This window comes from Peromyscus leucopus, chromosome 4 (genome assembly GCF_004664715.2).
Source record: "Peromyscus leucopus breed LL Stock chromosome 4, UCI_PerLeu_2.1, whole genome shotgun sequence".
Taxonomy (NCBI): domain Eukaryota; kingdom Metazoa; phylum Chordata; class Mammalia; order Rodentia; family Cricetidae; genus Peromyscus; species Peromyscus leucopus.
The window spans coordinates 89,309,487-89,334,344 of record NC_051066.1 but is presented as its reverse complement, the minus strand read 5'-3'; the positions used below and the strand labels follow the sequence as shown (position 1 = coordinate 89,334,344).

General features: G+C 37.5%; 1 protein-coding gene across 2 annotated transcripts in view; it reads left to right on the top strand.

The window, feature by feature from the left end:
• Positions 1-9,992, top strand: part of Dph6 (diphthamine biosynthesis 6) — a 123,669-nt gene extending 113,677 nt beyond the window's left edge. For both annotated transcript variants that reach the window (XM_028875769.2, XM_028875770.2), the window contains 3 exons: positions 4,009-4,103; positions 7,728-7,815; positions 9,526-9,992. In XM_028875769.2, coding sequence (XP_028731602.1) covers positions 4,009-4,103; positions 7,728-7,815; positions 9,526-9,579 — 237 coding nt within the window. In that variant the 3' untranslated portion in view covers positions 9,580-9,992. The remainder of the gene's footprint in view (positions 1-4,008; positions 4,104-7,727; positions 7,816-9,525) is intronic.
• The last annotated feature ends 14,866 nt before the right edge of the window (positions 9,993-24,858 follow it).

The following is a 24,858-nucleotide window of genomic DNA, read 5'->3' as shown; positions in this document are numbered from 1 at the left end:
TATATTAATTACAAACTGTGTGGTCATGGCCTATGGCTCAAGCTTCTTGCTAACTAGCTCTTAAAACTAAACTCAGCCCATTTCTATTAATCTGTATGTTGCCACATGTTCCATGGCTCTACTTACCTGTGTGCCATTACATGCTGTTCCCTGGATGGCGTGATGGTGTCTCCTCTGCCTCTGCCTTTCTTCTTTCTTTCTCTCTCTCTTGGATTCCCCACCTGGCTATAATCTGACTCATCATAGGCCACAGCAGCTTCTTTAATAACCAGTCATAGTAACACATATTCACAGCATACAGAAAGACCATCCTACAGCAAGAAAGAATAACAAAGTTTCATCATGAAGCTAAACTAAAGAAAAAAATCATTTGGTGTTTTTCTGACAATAAGCTGACAAAATCTTATTAAAGAATAATTAAGTAGAGCATATAATGATCCCAGTTTTAAGATACAGCCAGACCCAGAACTGCAATGTATGAGGACCGTTGCTGCTTACTGTGAACAGTATAAACATGATTTACAGGCCTTAGAAAAATAAATTAAAAGGTATGCTGCATGAATATTTCTCTGGAATGTATACTTTTGGATCCTAAACTTATGAAAACTTAAAGATAGTGACATTTTCTATACTGTGCATATTTCTTGCTTTTATACTACAAAAGTCTTATGTTTTAGTAGCGTGCAAATTCACTGAACAAAGTAGATATGATTAGCTTTCACCTCTGAAGAAGATACTACCATGTTATCAAGAACCTTGCAGCTGACGTTTGTGTCTCACTTATGTTATAGTATGCGCTTAGAGAAGCAACAGAAATACCAAATTTCAGTAAGAATCCTTATTCACTTGTCAGTCTTAAGGACCATTGTAACTTTTATCCAAATTTCTTAACTGGGAACCTATATTTCCATACCAGTAAATTAATAATAGAGAAGGAAAGGAAGTTCTAAATATTGGTTAATATATGCAACATCACTGTTTAATCATTATTTTGTGGTACTACAACATGAATGCATAATATTTGGTTAATTTCAAGAACTGAAGACATTGTCTTGATTATCTTTTCATCTCTTAAGGCTGCTCAATAAATATTTGTTGAAGAGATGATTGATAGGATAAATGAATATTAATATTTTATGTAAGCTAAGGCTATTGCACGGCATGCACAGATGACTTTGTGTACCTCTTAAAAGCAAATGTTGAATTAACATAGCAGCTTATTTTACTTTACATGGAACTAACAGAACCACTTCTATAGGGTGTAACAGCCATACAAACTTTAACACTCCAGTTATTCTTTGTATTACAAAACAATAGAGAGCTTCAATGAGACATTTACCAGTAAAGAAAAGCTAAGTATTGATTGTATATACTTTCCACATAGACTGGTCATGAGTCATAAAGGTGAAATTAGAAGGTCCAAGGTGAGAAGTTGTTGGAAAGTCAGTAGAACGCCAATTGCAAAACAAATAAATACACTGAAATCCATATCTCATTATTATTGCTGTGTGGTTTTTATTGTAGGAAGGATATTAATTTAATTTAGTTTAATATGACAAAGCAGTTCTGTCCTATTATTTGGTCCCATAGGGACCACCTCTCATAATTTGGCCTTGCAGAGCCTCTGCTTTATAACCCAGGCAAAAGTTCATCTATCTTGCCCCTTGAAGCCCTTATAGAAAACACTATCCAGTTCTCTTTCCCACACTCTTCCTGCTGTTTGTCTTTACAGTCTGTCTTACTTAGGGTTTTTATTGCTGTGAAGAGACACCATGACCATGACAACTCTTATAAAGGAAACATTTATTTGGGTGGTGTAGTAGAATATTTTTAGTTGTGTTACTTTTGTTTATATTGCATTTGTGTAACTCTGTGAAGCTGTATCATTGTGCCTATGATGGTCTAATAAAGAAGTGGCCAATAGCAAGGCAGGAGGAAGGATAGGTGGGGCTGGAAGGCAGACAGAATATATAGAGGGAGAAATCTGGAAGAAGCGAGCAGCCAGAGAAGGAGGAGGACTCCAGGGGCCAGCCACCTAGCTACACAGCAAGCTATGGAGTAAGAGTAAGATTTACAGAAGTAAGAGAATGGGAAAACCCCAGAGGCAAAAGGTAGAGGGGATAAGTTAAGAAAAGCTGACAAGAAACTAAGCCAAGCTAAGGCCTGGCATTCATAATTAAGAATAAACTTCTGTGTGTGACTTATTTGGGTGCTGGGTGGTTCCCCAAAAAGAAAAAGAAAAACAACCAACAACAGGATGGATCACTTACAGTTTCAGAGGTTCTATCCATTATCATCATGACAGGGAGCATGGCAGAGTGCAGGCAGACATGGTGCTGGAGAAATAGCTGAGAGTCCTACATCTTTCAGACAACAGGAAGTCAACTGAGACACTGGGCAGTATCCTGAGCATAGGAAACCTCAAAGCCCACCCCCTTAGTTACATATTTCCTCCAACAAGCCACACCTCCTAATAGTACCACTCCCTATGAGATTATGGGGGCCAGTTATATTCAAACTACCAACCACACAGTGTCATTCACATCACTTTTGACTCTCAGTATGAGGAGTAGAATGCTCATAGATCCACACTGAAGCCATGTAGTCAGAATAGTAGCACAACTACAAAATTCTCAAATAATCTTGTAACTACCAAGGAAAGCTGAAGCCTTAGGAAGCACGCACATCATTGGCAGTAAGAAAAAGGAATCCCTCCTCTGAGCTGAAAAGATTTGAACTTGTGGCACCTATGAGTGTGAAAAGCTATTGCATTCTGAATCATGGAGCCATGGACTTGTGATGATAAAACTTACACAGAGAATCTGAAAGATCAGTATGAATGACAGCTTGTGCAAGTGACATCAACACTGATGCCCATGGTGTAATCAGCCAAAGAGTTTTCACTCTCAGTATGGAAATCATCACATAATTGCTTATAGTTAAAACAAATAATACAGAGGGTTTTGTTTGTTTATTGTTTTGAAGTTTTTTGTTTTGTTTGTTTTCAGTTGCTTGCTTTTTTAATTGCAGATTTTATTAGATAACTTTGTAAACTGAACCTTATTAAGACTTAGAACCTTTTAAAGACTTTCTACAACTTTGAAAGTTAACTGGTTTTTAGTATCCTATAATATTCCTTAAAATAATAGCCTCTGCTGTGGGATGGTCTGTATGTCAAATTGTTCTGATTGGTCAATAAATAAAACACTGCTTGGCCAGTGGCCAGGCAGGAAGTATAGGCGGGAAAACAGAGAGGAGAACTGAGAGAACAGGAAGATGGAAGAAGGCACTCCCAGCTGCCGCCAGGACAAGCAGCATGAGAAAACACCGGTAAGCCACATGGCAAGGTATAGACTTATGGAAATGGATTAATTTAAGCTATAAGAATAGTTAGCAAGAAGCCTGCCACGGCTATACAGTTTGTAAGCAATATAAGTCTCTGTGTTTACTTGGTTGGGACTAAGGGGCTGTGGGACTGGCGGGTGACAGAGATTTGTCCTGACTGTGGGCAAGGCAGGAAAACTCTAGCAACAAGCCTCTAGCATGATGTATGCGATTTCTTTTTGTTTATAAACCTAAAAAAAAGACTTTAAGTTCCTTTGTCTGATAAATTGACTAATAACAACATTTTTGCCCCTTCCAAGTCAAAGGGTAGGAGGTGTATGGTTAGGCCTTGTCTGTTCTCATAATAACTTAGCTGCCTTTGAATCTAAAGCAAGCATCAATGCTAAAATTTATCTTATCTTTAAGTTTTATTCATTTTAAATAAAAATTCTGATTCCCTGTAACTTTTTAACAAGAGTTTGAGATTATTGTGGTGATTTATGGAAACATTTTTCAAATGACCTCTTTAGACACATGTCTTAGGCAAAGGTAATTTTGTGTAGCCTACAATATATTTTAGAATCAGTATCCTGCATCAGTTTTCAGTAGAGGATAGCCTGCTAAGTGAGTATTTTGAAGGTATCATTTTAATGTTTCTTTTTCTTGGTTTTTCCTGATTCTCAGCTTTCTAAGAAGTATGGTGTCCATGTATGTGGGGAAGGTGGTGAATATGAAACATTCACTTTGGATTGCCCTCTATTTAAGAAGAAAATCGTTGTGTAAGATACCATTTCAGTGTCTTTCTTTTTCTTAAATTTAAGTGACAGAAGCAACTCAGCATTTAGCTTGAGGCAGCTTTGGTTGGAAGAAATAGAACATGTCCCTTAAGTTCACAAACACTCAATTTGTTTAATCCCAAGGAAGTCGTGTGAATACTTAAATCAATACCTGACAAGACGAGGCCTTCATAGAAGGCTGTAAACTTTTTAGACATTGCACTTTCGTTTACTTGCTGATTACGGCCTGCAGTAAAACTGGTGCCTACACACTGATACTTTTATCCTTTCCTGAAGTGTGAATTGCCTGTATTATTTATCTTTCACTCTAGCTATGTTTGATAAACTGCCACATCAGTAGCCTATGGGTTCCATTAACTCTATCCTCTTTTTCCTCTTTCTTGGCTTTAACAAGTTAGAATGATGAGACTAGACATTTCTCTTCAGTTATTGGGGGCAGGGGTGTATTTTTACATATAAACTTTGTTTTGAAGCAGATTCAGTTTATGGTGAGTAGTGTGGTACCTCTGCCATAAATTGTAAAAATTAGTATAATGGAAAAAATGGGAACTTCGTGTAGTTCATCATTTTATTAACTGTGTTCTGCATTATGCCACACTTCCTGTCTCCTGGAAGAGCATTTCTTCTGTTGTTTTGTTTTTGTTTTTGTTTTCTTTTGTTTTGTTTCTCCTAAGCTCATGCTTCTTGAAAAAGTTTGTCAAAATGATACTTAATTGAATGAACAGCTTTGATCCTTTTCAACATTAAGCTGGGCAGTGGTGGCACATGCCTTTAATCCCAGAACAGGAGGCAGAAGCAGGCGGATCTCGTGAGTTTGAGGCCAGACTGGGTGAGTTCCAGGACACCCACAGCTACACAGAGAAACCCTATCTTTGAAAAAACAAACAAACAAACAAAAAAGACTTGAATTCTTTGAACAATTGATAATGGCTAAGGGAATAATCTGGGACTTTAAAACTAAAGCTGTTTCATTCCCAAATCCAGTATTTGTTAGTCTTGCTTTCATATTCTCTTAACTTCTTTTGCATTAATAATTAACATGTCACTAATTTATTGAGTGCCTGTTCTTTCCATCAAATTCTGCTGGTCACTATTCATGCCCGTTGCTTTGACCTTTATAAGCTTGAAGTGAAAGCATATCTGTGCATTAACTATGATAGAAGATAGGAAAGTTATTACCCAGAAGTTTGTAGATGGGAGAATTTTTTTATGGCTATGCTGATCACAAAAGGATTTTGTATACAGGAAATGTACTTCCATGAAACAGTGCTGCTTATTATTAAAGAAAAAATTACGTATTTGGGTAAACTTAGAGTGTAATTGAAAAACTAGGGATATATTTACTTATTAACACAAGATTAAGCACAAAAGAGAAGAACAACAAGCAAAAAATACAAAGTAATAATACTCCACCTGCCCATCCAACAGATGGATGCCTGAGCACCCAGAGGTCTTCATAAAACCTCATTGTAGGAAGTACCGCTTTTCAGTTTGTTACGAAAGGATCTCAGCATCCTGGTGCTTCAACAGTGAAACAGTTCAACAGCTTCATTTTGTAGCTCTAGAAACTCAAGCCTGATGCAGATGATGGCACAGAGGATCTTAGTCCTGCCATTGAGGAATGGTATCAGAGAAGGTCTATTCAACTGGACCCTTCTTCCTGACAAGTGTCCCTTCTGTTTCTCAGTGTATCTGTCTGTGTGTCTCTGTCTGTGTGTCTCTCTGTGTGTCTGTCTGTGTTTGTCTTTGTGTTCATCTCAGTCTGTCTGTCTGTCTATGTCTGTCTCTGTCTGTGTTTCTGTCTGTCTCTCTTACTTACTTGTACACTCTCCGTCTCACCCACTCATTTGTGCTCTCTCTCTCTCTCTCTCTCTCTCTCTCTCTCTCTCTCTCTCTCTGTGTGTGTGTGTGTGTGTGTGTATGTGTGTGTCTGTGTCTGTGTCTGTGTATATATTTGTATGTTTGCAAGATAGAGAGATGTAGAGAGGGTATACAAGCATGTACAACATGTGTGGAGACATCAGAATAACCCTTCTTCCTGTGTACTTTGTCCTTCTCTGCTGTCTCTCCGTCCCATTTTATCTGGAAGCACCTTTGTGTTGATGGAATCTATAAAAGCTAGTTATGCCTTTTCATCAAAAATCTGATTCTTTAAAGGGTCAGTTTGTATAAGTTGCTTGTCTTCCAATATTGTCTTTTTAATGTTACTTAATGCAAATATGCAAGATTCATATTTGATAGTAAAGATTCATGAATATATATTGAGTTTTTAATCATCATATATACGATTTTAATATTTTTTACATCTTGCAAGTGAAACAAACATTTTTTTTTGTGAAAATTTAGTATTCTGGACTCAAGTATTTTGTGGTTCTTTCTATTGACACTGCATAACTTTCTAATTAGAAATACCTTATTCAAATATGTTTTAAGCTAGTTGCAAAGAGTTGAAGAGTCTGGAGAGATGGCTCAGTTCAGATGTTAAGAGCATGTACTGCTCTTACAGAGGACCCAAGTTCAGTCCCCACTGCTAACATCTGGCAGCTTACAGCTGCCTGTAACTGCAGACCTCCATAGGCATTGCAATCACATGCAAAAGATTTCACAAATTTTAAAATCAAGTAAAATCACAAACATAATTTGAATTTTAAAAAATTTAGAGTCAAAATAACTGGGCTAGTGAGATGGTTTAGCAGTTAAGAGCATTTGCTGCTCTATCAGAGGAGCCAGATTTGATTTCTAAAACCTGCATGGTAATTCAGAACCATCTTTGACTCCAGTTATAGGGGATCCAATGCCTTTTTGTAGGCTCTGTGGGTACCAGGTATGTACATAGTATATATATGCAGACTAAACACTCATACACACAAAATGAAAATAAATGAATCTTTTTTTTAAAAAAAAAAGACTTAAAGATGAGCTTTCCAATCTTGCAATGGCTGGGTACTAATATTAATATACCCAATAAAGGTAATTCATGAGAAATTAAAAGAGACATGAGGAATTTCATTTTTACATTTTTAGTTGAAATGCAAAGCATTGTTGATGTCTTAATAAACAACAAAAATCACTAGTAGTTATATATCACAGAAAATCTTGGTTATTTATAAGTTCTTTATAGGGTATATTTATTAAAACTTGAGTAAATCTACATGTTACCCATATGGTGGCAGCAAGCAGTTTATACCATGTTACCTGCACGTGGTGATTACCCTGTCAAACAACCAGTGTTGATAGTAGTGATCTTACAGTCTGAAGAATTCAGCCAGAACCTCCCACCACAGCAGCTTGCTTTTGTGAGGGATAACTTATCTGTGTAGGAAGCACTGTGTCTTAAAAATAAAGGTGCTCTGAAGACCAAGCAATGGCATTTAATGTTTAATAAAGCTCACACCAAGCATATTTATGAAGAGCGGTTGAACAGCCAAGGTCTCCAATCATTCAGGGATTTGCAGAAACTTGGAGTGTGAACTGTGGGTCCCTTTACATAGGAAAAATGTCAGTGTCTCTTAGTTTGGGAGGATTTCAGGTCTCTTCTCTCGGCAGCAGGGGTAATTAGCCACAAGGTATGGGTTTGGTAAGTACACTAAATTCTCTGTGTTGCAGGGACTCCTCCGAAGTAGTCATCCACTCTGCTGATGCATTTGCACCTGTGGCTTATCTGCGACTTTCAGAGTTGCACCTGGAAGAAAAGGTAAGTAACTGTCAGAGGTCTAAGTTCTGTTGTGTGATCCTCTAACAGTAGGCAATGGAGCAGAGAAATAGATTTATTCAGTCAACAACTAATATTTTACAAATACTTAAGAGTTTTGAGGATGTTGCGTAGCACAAAGGGCTTTACATTCTGAAGAGATTGAAGGTTAATTGAAAAAAGAATGATAGATACTAAGAAGACAAGGACAGTACCTAGTATGATAATCGGGTTGTAGTGCATAAGCATTTCGGGAAAGACTCGATGGTTAGTTGGATTTTTAATATACAAGTGTTTCAAGGGGGATAAAAGGAAAGAAAATTTTTCCGGAAGCTATAAATGAAAGAAATGACAAAAAGATGGAAAATTAAACAAAAATGCAGTACAATAAAGCAAAGAGTTTTATTTTAAGTACATTGGTGATCAGGATGGAGCACATGCCTGCTCAGTCTGCCTTTGAGGGTAGGTGAAGATCTGTATTAGATGTTTGTATGAAAGACCTAGAGAGGTTGGTTACCCTCTGTTTTCAGTGAAGTTATATAAGGAAAAAGAGAGTCAGGATAGAAAATACAAATAATAGGAAAAGGTCTTATGTCTTGTCTTCTTGCCCCCTTTCTGAGGAACACTCATAGTTGTCTGTGTGTGACAGGGAGTCATAGTGATGTTTTCTGATTAAGGCAGCATCTCTAAAAGTAGAATGAAAACAGTGGTCCCCAAATCTCAGGATGAGTTAGTAAGAAAAAAGTACTTACTAGGGCCAGCAAGATGATTCAGCAATTGAAAGATTTACTGTGAAAGCCTCATTATCAGACACACACACACACACACACACACACACACACACACACACACACAAGTAATAATTATGCTTATCAGTCTCCCAAAAGAATTAATGATGAACAAGATTGGATACCTATAGATCATTGGACTGGGCTGAAAGTAAACATTGGTGACCTGTTATCAAAAATCGTTAACATCAAAGGGTGGCATTATGTAAGGGTCTGAGAAAATGCAGACTCAAATAGTATACAAGAACAAAGAGTGTTTCTTTTACCAGCATGCAGGGTCGAACACTGGTACAAAATGTCCACAACCCTGAGAGGACGTACAGGTCATCTCAAACATAATTGGTCAAGCAAGTAGCAGTTACAATAGTATATTTTTAGTTGGCTGAGGTTCAGTTTTACCATTTTTGGACATACTTGAGCAAATTTGGGCAAGTCTAGAAATGACTCAGAAGGAGGTAGGGATTTACAGGATTTGCCCCTGACAGATTGTAGGGCTGACTCAGGCCTTGTGCTCTCTCCCTCATCCCTGAATGTAAGAGTGTTGATTAATGCTCTTTGTTGGTGGAGAAACCTGTTTCGCCCCCTCCGAGAATGGAACCCTAAATTCTGTTGTAAAAGTGGGAAAGTTTAAACCCTTCAATTTTTCCGTCCAAATACCTTCCAGATTCAATAAAAGAACCCCGTACTTTAGCCCTTTTCTACTTTTGCTCCCACGAGCACAGCTAAGACTCTAAAACACTGAACTCCTTCCTGAGCATTCCTCCCTTCTCAGCTTAGCTTCACCTTGTAGCTCACTAGGGTTCTCTTGGTGTTTCATTGTCTTCACAGGCCATTAGCTCACTCTAGACAACCATTGTTTCTTTGAGATTTGATATTACTGACGTTAATAAATATGTCACATTTTCCTTCTCTTGTTTCCTTGTAGGTGTCTGCAGTACCTGGGAATGATGAAACAATTAATTATATACACAATTCTTGAAATTTATGCTGCCTTTTAAAAATCATGACCAACTTTCCTCATTAAGTTTTTGTACTTCTTCAAAAAATATAATGGGACCATTGATTAACTGGAAGAATTTCAGTGAACTCTTCTCTAATATTACCAATTTTCTCAACTTTCTTTCCTTTTAAAAAAATAATTTCTTTTATTTTTTGAGGTTATAATGTAATTACATCATCCCCCCACTCTTCCTCTAAACCCTGCACTATATCCCTCCTTGCTCACTTTGAAATTTATGGCCTTTTTTTTAATTACTGTTTTTACATACCTCACTCTTTCTATGTCTCTCTGTTTCTTTCTGTCTCTGCCTCTCTCACTGTCTCACTCTACACACACACACACACACCCCCCAAACACTTTCCTCAATACATAAATACAGCTTGCTCAATCTGTATAACGTTGCCTGTGTGTATATTTTCAGGACTGGCCATTTGGTATTGGATACCAATTGGTGTTCTCTTCCCTGGGGAAGACAGTTTCTTCTGCTCTCCACATTCCTTGGTTGCCTGGAGTTCTTTGTGCAGGGTTGAGGCCTTCGAGCTCTCTTGTCCACTTCAGCATGTCTGTTGGTGTCCTCATTGTTGAGCTCATGTTTAGGCAGCCATGTTAATAAAACTTCATGGGTGCAGCTTCTGTGATTCTGGCAGAAGGAAACTCCTTGATCCTCTGGCTCTTACAGTCTTTCTGCCTCTTCTTGGCTTTCTTTTTTGGTAACAAGTATCATGACCTTTTTGTTACCTGTCTGTATCACCCAGCTCTCTCTTTCTGACATATCTTTTTACAGTTGTTTCCTCCCTTTCTTTCATACCCCATCTCATGGAGAAGAGACATCAGAAAGGAAGACTCTATCTAGACAATCAAGCTTACTATAATCAAGTGTCACCAAGTGATGTATATTTTTTTAATTTTTAATATAATTATTATTCAAACTTTCAACATTAATGGATAATGAGAAAGAATATCATAAATGGCTGGTTATTTTATTATTAATTTTTTTGTGGTGCTGAATGTGATTTGATGAACTGTGGGTGCCTGGATCAAGAAGTTCCAGAGAAGAAGAATATTAATATTTGGCGTAGCAATCACTCTTGTGATATTTTGGTGAAGAATGTGGCTGCTTTTTGCCCTTGTCTAAAAGGTTTGCCCAAGGCTAAAGTGAAGAGTTTTGAATTAATTCCCTTGGCAGAGGAAATCTCAAAACAGCTTATTATAGACTCTGCTATGTGGTTACTAGTGTTAACTCTAATGAAGATATATAATGAAAAGGAGCAAGCTGAGCAAGGGAAAATATTTGGGGAGAAAATGAACACCAACTAAGACCTGTGTTCAAGGAGATGAACAGATTAAGAAAGAGAATAAAGGGAGTGGAGACCTCAGGGCAAGATCACACTTAAGTTTCCAGCTTGTGAAAAGGAATAAAAGAAAAGCTTAGATCCCGGTGTAGTGGTACACAGCTTTAATCCCAGTGCTCAGAAGGCAGAGGCTGGCAGATCTCTGAGTCTGAAGCCAGCCTAGCCTACAGAGCAAGCAAGAAAAGAGAGGGAGAACAAGGAATAGGAGACCATGGTAAATGAAGACCACATGAGAAAAGGAAGAAACAAAGAGCTAAAGAGGCCCACAGAAATCCACAAAGATACCCCCACAAAAGACTGCTGGCAATGGTGGAGAGACAGCTGGGACTGACCTACTCTGGTGATGGGATGGCCAAATACCCTAATAGTTGTGCCATAAACCCCATCCAAGGACTGAGGAATCTGGATGCAGACATCCACGGCTAGGCCCCTGGAGTAGCGCTGGGAGTCTAATTAGTGAGAAAGAGGAGGGTCTATATGAGCGAGAATTGTTGAAACCAAGGTTGGATAAAGCACAGGGACAAATAACCAAATGAATGGAAACACATGAACTATGAACCAAAGGCTGAGGGGCCCCCAACTGGATCAGGCCCTCTGAATAGGTGAGACAGTCGATTGGCTTGATCTGTTTGAGAGGCATCTAGGCAGTGGTACCAGGTCCTGGGCTCGTTGCATGAGTTAGCTGTTTGAAACCTAGGACTTATGCAGGGACGCTTGGCTCAGTCTGGGAGGAGGGGACTGGACCTGCCTGGACTGAGTCTATCAGGTTGATCCCAATCCTCGGGGAGACCTTGATCTGGAGGCGGTGGGAATGGGGGGTGGGCTGGGGGAAGGGGAGGGGGGCAGGAAGGGAGAGAACAAGGGAATCTGTGGCTATTATGTAGAACTGAATAGTATTGTAAAATAAATAAATAAAAAAATTAAATATTACTTTTGTATACCTTATGCATTTTTAAAAAAAAGACTTTTTCTAGAATAATTGTATATTCACTGCAAAACTGAATGGAAAAGCAGAGTACCCATATATATTTTCTGTCCCATAGGAAGACAGCCTGCCTCATATCAACATCCTACACAAGACAGGTAATTTTGTTGTAGGTGATAAACCTACTTGATAGATCCTTATCATCAAAGGTCCATAGTCAACTAGGAGAGGTGGCTCCCTCCTATAATTCCAGAACTTGAGAGGTTGAGGCAGGAGGAATGGTGTGAGTATGAGGCCTGGGTTACCTTGTCTCAAAAACAAAGAAAAAGATCATAGTTGACATAAAGGCTCACAATTTTATATTCCATGGCATTTAGCAAATATCCAATGATGTATATCCATAATTATGGTCCTATAACACAATAGTTTTGCTATCATAAAAATCCTGTATGCTCCACCTATTCATCCTTCATCTGATTTAGATCCTGACAACTACTGATCTTTATGCTCTCTAGTTTCACATTTTCCAGATAGCATGTGGTAGCAACCCTTCACTTATAATTAATATGCATTTGGATTCATTCATGTCTTGTTGGGGCTGTTGTACTTTTTGGTGACTATAAATAAAGCTGCTATCAACATTGATGCACAAGTTTTGTGTAAATGCAAGTGTTCAGTTTATTTGTATAACTATCAAAAAACATAATGACTTGATTGTGAATGTTCCATGTTTATTTCCATCGCCATGGTAAATATTCTGACAAAAAGCAACATACTGGGGAAGGATTATTTGGCTTACAATTCCAGGACATATAATCTGGAACTCTGTCAGCTAGTCCCATACATCCCCAGTAAAGAGCAAAGAGCTCCTTTATATTGCACTTCCGTGTATCTCTTACAGCATCCCATACTCCCTTTTACAGCTGTGTCTTCCCCAGCCTCTTCTGAGTTGCCCTTGCTCTTTGACTCCTCATATGAATTTCGCTGCCATGTTGCTTTCCCCTGTAGCAGTGGTTCTCTACCTTCCTAACGCTGTAGCCCTTTAATACAGTTTCTCATGTTGTGGTGACCCCCCCCCAACAACATAAAGTCATTTTTATTGCTACTTCATAACTAATTTTGCTACTGTTATGAATCATAACATAAATATCTGTTTTTCAAAGGTCTTAGGTGACCCATCTGAAAGGGTCCTTCAACCCCAAAGGAGTCGCAACCCACAGGTTGAAAATCACTGCTTTCTACTGTTTGCTTCCCACAGTTGTACTTGTTTTCTACATTAAGGAGATCATCATCTATGAACTGGAAGCCATGTGTCATAATGTTGTAAGGTCTTTCATCAGTCTTGGTCTCAGGGCTCCCTGTGAGCATCCTTGCTTAGTCAGACAGAACCATTTGATACTCCCTTGTTTTGCCATAACCTTCCTTGACCTTTCTTCATCTGCCTTAAACACTTTATATAAAAATGATAAGCGATGCTGGTTACCAGCACTGGTTACTGTGTGGAAAGGTCACAGTCATGACAGAAACCAGTATCAGTATCAGAGCTTTATTAGGAGGAAGAGAACCAGGCCTGGGGAAGGAGCTTGTGCAAGAGAGAGAGATGGGGGGGCGGGGGGGGGAGAAGAGGGAACAGAACAGAGAGAGAGGGTGGGGTCTGAGTCATGGCTCTTTAAGGCACCGGTGGGCTTACAGAGTTATGCCACATGTGCACAGATTGCATGACCGTGACGCGTGTATGTAATCTTACCAGTGCACACTGATGACATAAGCCGGTCTGGTGGTGCGCACGCCTTTAATCCCAGCACTCAGGAGGCAGAGGCAGGCGGGTCTCTGTGAGTTCGAGGCCAGCCTGGGCTACCAAGTGAGTTCCAGGAAAGGCGCAAAGCTACACAGAGAAACCATGTCTCGAAAACAAACAAACAACAACAAAAAAAAGACACAATACCCCTTGTCTAGCTCCTGAACTGTGCATATGCAGTCATGCAGCTGGAGCGTGGCAGAATCCTAACACTTTGCATTCTTCTTTTTTTTTTGAACTGTTTCCTTTCTACCCATGGAGCAATATTGAATTCAAATACATAACATTTAACCACACAAGTTAAATTGCTCCAATGCTTTTTTCTCTTTCTGTGGCAACTTTATTCAGCTGTTTTAAGCACTTATCATTTCTACTGTTTTACAAATTTCTGTGGACTGGTCCTTTTCATCCTATTGTCATTTGAATCAGCTATTAGATCTGAAAGTACCAGATAGAACTTCAAAAATAACTTTTAAAATGAACTGTCATTTTCAAACCTCATTTTTTCTTCATTAAAAGTTTTATAGATCTTTCCATTACGTATCATATACAAGTTTATATCACTTTCCTCTGTTATTATTAGACAGAAATGTCTAAGAAAGATGTAGTGCAAAATCCAAATATAGAGATTGGTAGTGAACATTTGAAAGATGATATTTAGACACCTTATATAAAATGACAATTTACTTAAATTTCATGTTGTTATATCATAAGTTATTGATTTAAATATTAAAATGATATCTGTCAATCAGACATGAGAACCCAAACAACAAAACTAAATAATGGAAATACCTGAGCTAAAAATTGAGAAATCAGTAATAAAGTTTCTTTGGATCCCTGGCTTTATTGCTTATGGCAACTTTGATGCTAAAATGTACCATACATCACACAATGACAAGGTTTAGTAAATGAAAAGTACAAAACTTTACATAAATCAACTAAAAGATTACATCAAAATGCCAAAAATTTAACAGAGTCAGAGCTTTTACTTGTAACTGTTCAGACAACCATCTCACATAATTGTCTCAAGACCATCACCTCTGTGGGAAACAGTATTCAAATTGATTTTTGAGAAAACAATTATACTTTAAACAAAAAGAGGTGGCTTAGCAGTTTGAAGAGCACTCCTCTTGCAGAAGACCTGGGTTCAATTGCCAGCACTCACATGGCAGCTCACAACCCTCTGAACTTCAGTTCCAGGGGATCCATTGCCCTCTTTTAGCCTCTACTGGTATCATGCACTCACCTCATACACAGACATGAATGTAGGGAAAACAAGCATACAGTTTAAATGTAAAAAAATTTTAAATGGTCACAGAAATTTAGTCTCAATTTCATTACTTTCTCCCAAGACCAGTTCATCTTTTTTTGGGGGGGGGGCTTCCTGTAAAAATACCCTTTTAGTACTAATATATATGTTGTCATTTAATGCTTACCTTTTTTTTTTTTTGCTAAAAAGATCTCATGGGAGCAAATTGTGTTTTATGTAATTATAAGAGCTCCTATTCCAACATCTTGTAGCTTTTCACGACATTTGCATTCTCAGTCTGACTTTGCTTTTTTCATATTAATGTTTGGCATTATTTCAACTATATCATCAATTATCTCAAAAGCATTGTAACACTAAACCACTGTGTTAATTTTTCTCTTTAATGTATCTCTATCAGTACTTTGCTTGGCAAAATTATTCTGGCTATATGACAATCACTATAAAATATAGTCAAATTGCAAAATAATTCCAATTTAATATTGTGGTGCCGTTACTGTCTGTAATCAATACACACATTGCTTTTTACAGTGGCAGTCACTACTAGGTTAGCCAGTCTGAACTTAACATGGCCATGGTATACTGTTGTTTCAAAGTGAAGAGTATTGTTTAAGCTCTAGACCTGTTTTTTCTTAAATAGGAATGGGAATAAAGAGTTATAGATGCATGTATGAATGAAGATAATACCCCAAGTATCTTAGCCCTAGATTTACACTGTATTGTTCAGGAAGATCGAAGCAGATTAATTCATTACTTATTATAAAGGCTTATTTTTAATTTAAAATAATTAAGAAAGTTACTTGGAAGCAAAGCAGTATAGTGTATTCTACTTCTTAATACATATGTCATACTATTCTGTAAATTTTAGTTGTCTCAGTCAAAAAAGACACAGAAGAGCCCCTTTCAACTTTAACTAGACCTCAAGTGAAAACAGTTCCCACTGGAGCCTGAAATTTCATTGACTTTGAAGTAAAGTCTAAGGAAACACCTATGGGGAGAAACTGTTCTATATAAAAGATGATGAAGATTTTAGAAAAGGGGAAAGATTTGGGAAACGATCCCTTTCAGAGAGGGACACAGTCACAGTTGTCCATGACCTCTCGAGTATATTTCCTTACAGACAAGGTAAAGATGCCCTCACCAGCTTTTGGCTTAGCACACTTCCTTACTCCATCCCACTTTCTTCCAGGCTAAATAGCAAGATAGCCATTGAGCATGGTACTTAGAGTCCTTAAAACACAAACCTATAAAACTAAGTGAACCAACTACTTGTGAAGTAGATCACTCAGGCATTGAAATCACCCGGGCTTAGAGCAGCTTCCCTCGTGTGTGTTCCTAGTCAGTAACCATAAAACACCAGAGTTAGGAAATCTAGACAATTAATAAATGTTTATGTGCCCTGGATATAAGAAAGGCTTATCAACTAGGAAAAGGAAATAACAAAAATATGAAAGTTGTTTTCCTTCTCTTCTTTCTCCCCAACCCCCTTTTACTCTGGTTATGCTACTACATGTTATTTTGTTGTTATTTTAAGAAATTCAGGTGTTTTATATTTTGTTGGTTGGTTTTGGGTATTTGAGACAGGGTTTCTCTGTGTATCCCTGGCTGTTGGGGAACTTGCTGTGTAGACCAGGTTGGCCTTGAACTCATACACACACACACACACACACACACACACACACACACACACATTCATGGACCATCTCTGTCACTATTTAAGCACTGGATTTACAATAGTAAATTAAACAGCCAAAAATAATTACCTTCAGGGACCTTGTATCCTGTGAAGTAAACCAGGCAAATAAATCAAATAATTGAGATAGATGTGATGGTGGGGAATTTGCCTTAATGCCCAAGCACATGATGATTATTTTAGGAAGTGAATGTGATCCTCAAATCCTAATCTGGTTATGGTACCAGTTTTAAACCAAAGTGAGAAAAATAATACCAGTCTTCCTATTCTAGTCATGTTGGCAGGTGGTAATTTTGGTCTTTCAGTACAAGAAGTGGGGTAGAGAAAGGATTAGAGCATTACCAGGAGCCTGTAGAAAAAGCCAGAGGGAATCAGTGAACTGCAAAACTAAGAAAAAGAAAATAATCAGTGGCTGGGGAAAGTCCTCTGTAAGCAAAGTGTGCACCTGATAAACATGAGTTCAGTCCCCAGGATCCACATCAAAAGACCAGGTGTGATGTCACACACTTGTAATCCCAGCCTTGGAGAATCATGACAGGAAGTTTCCTTGTGCTCATATTGTCATCTAGCCTAGCCTATTTGACATTCTCCAGGATACTGTTTCAAAAGAAAGGTGAAAAAGTACCAAGGAATGATACCCAAGATTGACTCACTCTATCCACATGCACATACTTGTATGTTCATACACATATACATACATAGACACACACATTGTAAGACTAATTCAGCTAAGTTGCAGAATACAAAATCAGCAAAAGAATCTATTCATTTATATTAACAATGTATACTGTAACAACACAATGTACATAATCAATGAATACTATAAAATGAAAAGTAATAGAAAACTCTTGTTTTCAATAACATCCAAAAGAATAAAATATGTTTCCCATTTTTAATGTGGGAAAAACTTTCTTTTAAGTAATTCCTCCCTTTAAGAAATCCCATTGACTCACCAAATCTGATGAAAATGAGATTCAGATGATGGTGTGGCAGCGGCCTGAGGAAGGGGCCCAGAGAAAGCCACAACCCCCTGGGAGAGGAAAGAAGCAAAAGATCCAGCTGTCTGAATGGGGAAAGTGTGCAAAAGTGGCCATTTTTACAGTGGTGGGAGTTTGGTCTCTGTTTGATAATATATTAGACAGTATAAAAGTAGAACAATTAAATGAGACAATAATTAATGGTATTTATGTAATGTCAATTATAAATATTATTTGATCATTTTGGTTTTATCATTTATAAAGTTGGTTAATATGAGTGACAAGATATAAGTTTTAGAAAAACTTATTAGAACAGATTATAGAGATATTCAGACCCAGACAGAAGAATTTAAAGATGAATCAACCTCAGCATTACATTATAAGGTTACAGAGAAACAGCCCAAGGCATTGAAACAGGCAACATTAATCTATCCAGTAACCTTACAGGAATTACCAGTGATAGAAATCCTCAAGGCTATGTAAGGAGCTGACTGGACTCCTATGCAAATGTTAGATTTAAGAAGATTCAAAGAAGCAATAGTCTCATATGGCATCCATTCATCTTTCATGAAGCAGATGTTAAACTCATGGTCAACTTGTAATAGAATTATCCCCCAAGACTGGAGAGATTTGGTTACAGCCATCTTAGAGGCTGGTCTCCAATTACAATGGAGGAACTGGTGGAAAGGTGAGACTAAGACCATTGAACAATGAAGTAGGGCTAGAGGTATGGAAAATTGCCAAGATCAACTTCCTGGAGAAGACAGTTATGCTGATATACAAAGACAATCTTTGAGCCAGGAGGTGGTGTCGCACACCTTTAATCCCAGCACTTGAGAGGCAGAGTCAGGCAGATCTCTGTGAGTTGGAGGCCAGCCTGGTCTACAGAGAAGAGATCCAGGATAGGCACCAAAACTACACAGAGGAATCCTGTCTTGAAAAAACAAACAAACAAAAAGACAATCTTTATATGATATCACACCCTGGCTTTATGTGGCATGGCAGCCTTGAATGCTTGGGATAGAACTGAAGAAGTAGGAAAGAAAACTGAGTCATTTACAAAAGTTATACAGGGCCCAAAAGAAACCTTCACTGATTTCTTACAAAGACTGACTTCAGCAGTGAATAGAATAATACCAAATTCAGAAGCTGGACAGAAATAATTGAATCTCTGGCTTTTGAAAATGCTAATGTACAATGCAAAAGGATAATTGGGCCATTAAAGGCAAGATCAGCACCCTTGGAGGAATGGATTTGTGATACAATTAATATTGAATCTCATGATGATGCTTGGATAGGAGAGGTGATTTTTCAGAGGTTTGAAGAAAAACAGTAATGTCAAATGTTTCAGTTTCGGTAAACAAGCTCATCTAAAAAGGGACTGTAAACAGGGCGTTTCTAGAAATAATGTTTTTCCAAGGAATAAACCCAACAGAATGCACGCTCCCTTCTGGATTATGGGGAAGGTATGGAAAAGGTAGACATTGGACTAATGAATGTATATCAACAAGAGACAGACAAGGTAATATTTAGCCTTTGCCATCAGGAAATTCCCTCAGGGTCCTCTTGCAGACCCCATGTCAAATTCGGTTCACTCATTTCCTGTCATTGTGGAGGAATCTCCTTCCCAGAGAAATTAAATAACCAAATACCTATTGTAAAAAAAACACATTTTTTTCTCAAAAACTTTTTTCTCAGTTGACCAAAGGCAGATAATTGAAGTCACCACTTTAGAAATAAGATTTGCCTCAGAAGTACTTGCTCCAGACCAGTTCAAAAAGTAGCTGAAATTCAATTTGAAATAAGATAAGGACAGCTATTTATGTGTATTCTTTAACACATAATTTAATATGCAAACAGAATTTTCTAGAGGAACTGCCATAACCTACTTTTATTTGGTTATCATATGCTATTTATTTTTTATTGATCCAATCTGACATCTTCCTTTATTTATTGGACTACATACATGAATATCTAATGAGAAGACTTTTTTAATTTCTAAGTTACATGTATAACCCAAACAAATTATAAGCTAAAGGTCATTTCTATATAATGGGGCTTTCTTCTTGGAGCAAATATTTGTAAATGGCAGAGTACATTTGTAATTGGATCTAGGACCCAGGATTAGAAATTCATTTTCTTCATTGTACTTCCTGCCAACCCATCATCTTTTTAATCTGACCTCTTTATCACCAGTGGTACTGATAACCAACCTTATAACTAAATAGAGACTTGATGCTTCATACTTAATTACTCCAGGTAATAACCTTCCTTAAACACAGTTAACTATTATTAAAGATAAAGGGTACTGCATGTCTATCCAGGACCAAATTAGGTTCATGAGTTTTATCTCACTGGTGTTACTTGAGTGGCCCTGGCATTTCTTATTTATTACCCAAGGAAAAAAATGTATTTTTTCACATGTGAAATAAAAGTTAAATATTTTTAAATTTCCCATTTGTTAAATTTTAGAATTTATGTGAATCTTCTTTGGCATATTCTTACAGTCCTATCAGACTAAATTAAAAACTTCACAAAAGGAGAGATTATTTTTCCTATTGACTGCTAATGTCAACAGTATATATGTCATACAGAACAGTGCATTTAGTAGCCAGTCAATAAATGTTTACTATATTAAGTTGAATTGGCTTAGCCTTTAAGTATGTCAAAGGATAAATGACTTATCTATGAACCATCTCTGAAAGTAGTCTAGCATTCTACCTATTCATCACTACCACAGATAAGTAGTTAGTGGAACAAGAGGCAGTATGTGATAAGAAGTGGAGAGTCATGTTTACTAGCAAGATGTCATGGACTTTGGTGTGGTGTCCTTAGAGCGAGAGCCAGCATCACCCTTTTTTATTTTGTGTGAGTATATAAATAGAACTTAGAGGTACTTATTCATAAAGGAATCCACTAGAGCTAGTTCATTTGTAAATAGAAACTCATGGTGTCTGAGTTCTTCTGACTTCTTAATAGAAATTAAATCCATTTCTCCTATTTTGGTTTTGTTTAGTGTATTTATCTGATGACAATTCATGTGGAAACAACATTCAAACAATTACTAAGTGAATCTTAAAAACTAAGGCACATGTACAGATTAGCTATGATTTTGCTCTGAGTACTTGAAATTGAATATTGTTTGATATGTCTTATATACTGTACTTCAATCAATTTTGACAAAAGAATTTATTGAATACTTTAGGTATGATAGTAAGATTCAGGTTGCATAGAGAAAGAAAACCTTTTCTTACTAAGATAAATTCAGATGGGCACTGTGAGATGGGGAATTTTTGTCTGCACAGTTGCAGTAGGAGTAAGGGAAATGGTGAGAGGGCAGACAGATTATCCTTGAACAGAAAGTTAATAAAGCCAGCTGGTAGCAGGGTATATTAGTTCAGTTCTCCTGTGACTGTGTTCAGGTATGAAGGAATTCAAGTAACTTAATGAATTACTTAGTTTCCACTTAAAAATACAGAGGAAATCCTGATGAACAGGAATTAATCATCTTTATTTTTCTACAATATTTAACTTATCAACTAGTTTTATAGAAAACATTTAACATTTTCACTAAGATTCATGTTATGAAAACTCACATAATAATAATATATTTTGATGGAAAAAATCCTTCTGAAACCCCATTTAGAAATTTCTTTTAACAATGGAGAAATTCTACTTTATTTCACAGTTATACAATATTTATTTTCAAAACTGTCTATCAACCTATTTGAAACCCAACTTTGAAGTTTGGGCTTCAAACCACGGCTCCATGGTAAAGAAAAGAGTACTCACTGCTCTTAGAGAAAGGACTGGAGTTCCATTCCCAGTATACACAAGATGGCTCCCAAATGCCTCAAATGCAGGGCATCCAATGCAACCCTCCAGCCTGTGGGCTCCTTCATGCACATGTGCACATAAACTCATACAGGCATGTACACACATGTATATAATTTTTGTCTTTAATGCAAAAGAATATCAAAGAGTTTGTTAGAGTAACTGATGAAAGTTACTCTATAAGGTAAACTAGTTTTCTTTTTTGAAAAATTGTGTCACTTAGTGCTGAAGTTTAAAGAAAGGAAAATGTCCTTTCCCATTACACTTTTAAATACAAAATTAATCTGATGGATTAAAAATAGATATGGCTTATCAGTTTGTTGACTATTAAATCCTAATGTTATTCCACTATCCATTGTATCATGCAACTGCTGATTTATCCCGATTGATATAAACTTAACTTTTTTTTCTTTTTTTTCTTCCTGTCTACCCACGCCTATATGTCTTGCTGTTCTATTCTCTCATTTGTTCTCTCAGCCTAGCTACATCACTTCTTCTTTCTAGCCAGCTCTGGCACTTCCTCTCTGTCAGTACAGAACTCCAGACCTCTATGCCTAGAGCTGGCATTAAAGGCATGCATCACTATGCCTGCCTCAAGTGTGGCCTTGAACTCACAGTAATCCAGACATATCCTTGACTCCAATAAACTTAACTTCTTAAGATATGCTCTGTTTGTTCATTTGTGTTTTATGTTACCTACTTCAGACAGTCTGATTAATGTATGTATTAATTCATTTATACAATTATACTCATTTTTAATGGTGTTATCCTATAATTTTTCTAAGATAAGGTCTCACTATGTACCCCAAGCTGACACTGAACTCACTCTCTAGCCTAGGTTGGCCTCAAACCCATAATCCCCCTGCCTTAGTCCCCTAAGTGCTGTGATCATATGCCTGCTCCACCACAGTCATCTGGCCCATGACTTTTTAATGGTGAGCCACTTCTGCTTGACCAACATTCTTCCTGTTGCAATGATTTAAATGATGTGCTTTCTATTTGTCTCTTTTGTCTTTAATAGCTATGATATTTTCTCCTCTTCTTTGAGTTGCACAAAGCCTAACTCCATGCAGTTAGAGTATGCTTTTGATCTTTGTGTGATGGCAATGTACTGAGAATGTGTGTGGCTGCAGTATGACTTCTAACATTCACATTGCTCATTATTCATTTGCATTGTCAGTATTTACTTGTTTGCCATTCTCAGATAGCGAGTTTTACTGACTGGATAAGCCTCTTACTTCTGCTTTATATTTTACTTTGAGTAGATGCAAATTGCTCTTACCTGTCAGCTTCCTTAAATTTCCTGATTCATCATTTGTTATCCTGCCCACTGGCTTTTTCTTGGCTCTTGGCATCCTCAAACAAGCTGTTCATGAGTAACTGCTCATATGAAGTGAACTGTATTGAAACTGCACATTTAATATAAAAAGATTGCTTTTGATTTCCCCATCATGATCTTGATGCCCCTTTCTTATAGAATCCCTCTTCCCTCTCATCGACTGGACTCCTGGAGCTCAGCCTGATTCTTGGCTATGGATCTCTGCATCTGCTTCCATCAGTTACTGAATGAAGGCTCTATAATGACAGGGTATTCACTGATCTGATTCCTGGGGTAGCCAGCTCAGGCACCCTCTCCACTATTGCTAGTAGTCTAAGCTGGAGTCATCCTTGTGGATTCCTAGGAACTTTCCTAGCACCAGGTTTGTTCCCATCTCCATGATGGAGACCTGGCGTTTTCGGAGGAGGGGATGAGAGGTGGGTTGGAGGGAAGGCTGGGGAGAGGTAGTGGGTGAAGGGATGAGAGGGGAATCTATGGTTGGTATGTAAAATGAATAAAAATTTCTTAGTAATTGAAAAAAATAGAAAAAGACTGCAATGAAATTCTATTCTTCCATATAAAAATTATGGACTCCTTTTGTAAAAAATAATGGAAATTTTACTTATATGTTTATTATGTGTTTGGATGTTGTACTTACAAGTATGTCTGTGCACCATGTGAATGCCTGGCTCCCTCAGAGACCAAAAGAGGGCATCCTTCCCCAGGAACTTGAGTTACACATAGTTGTTAGGCTCCATGTAGGTTCTGTAAAATCAAATCCCATTCTTCTGGAAGAACAACAAGGGTTCTTAACCTTTGAGATCTCTCTGCCCCCCCTTATATTTTATTTATTTCTTTATAGTATAGTTTTATTCTAAAGTTGCTGTGGTTACTTCATAATTCTTGTGGAATATTATCAGTAATAATCATCACTAAAAATGCTCACTATTGGGGCTGGAGAGATGGCTCAGTGGTTAAGAGCACTGACTGCTCTTCCAGAGGACCTGGGTTCAGGTCCCAGCACCCACATGGCAGCTCACAACTGTCTGTAACTCAAGATCTGATATCCTCACACAGTCATACACACAGCAAAACACCAATGCAAATAAAAATAAACAAATTTAAAAAAAATGCTCACTATTTACAATGAGATAGACACTTGTCTGAGGGATTCAGAAGTGTTATATTTTCAATCTTAAATGAAAATCACTAGCTATGTTATTAAGCACTGTCATATCCACTGTTTTGCACTCCTTATATGTTGTAAACTAGGAACTCAAATACAAGCATCTGACCTAGACATGAGCAATTTTAACCATTGTGCTATATGGGCTTTTAATATTTTTGTGCAATTTTTTATTTGTGTGAATGTGTGTGTGTAGGCATGCATGTGGAGGAAGTCAGAGGATAACCCAGCATAATGGTTTCTCTCCACCATGTACATTCTATGAATTGAAATCAAGTCATCAAGCTTGGAAGCAAACCCCTTTACTCACTGAGACATCTTGCTGGCCTCAGGAATGTACTTTAAAAAGATACATCAAGGTAATGCATTTATGTACCCAATTAGAAGTTTTATTCCTACTGAATATCATTTATGTTGCTAGAATGGGCTATGCATACTACTTGAAGAGAAAAGTAATCATCAATATCACACAACTACAAAACCTGTGACCTGCAATTGTGACCTTCCTACAAGATATCCTGGTATAATAATGGTATAAATGTTATCATAGTAAGAAACCACTTTTTTATTGCAATATAGGTTCACTCCATGAAATGAAACCCACACCTGGCACTGATAAAATTGCCAAGAATGTGAAACTAGATGGGTAATGGGCCTAGAGGAAAACCTACTACTATTATTCTGCCAAAACAGTGGCTCTCAACCTGTGGGTGGTGACCCCTTTGAGGGTTGAACTACCATTTCACAGGGGTCACATGTCAGATATCCTGCATATCAGACATTTATATTATGATTCGTAACAGTAGCAAAATCACAGTTATGCAGTAGTAACAAAATAATTTTATGGTTGGGGGTCACCACAACATGAGAAACTTTTCTTAAATGGTCACACAGCATAGGAAGGTTGA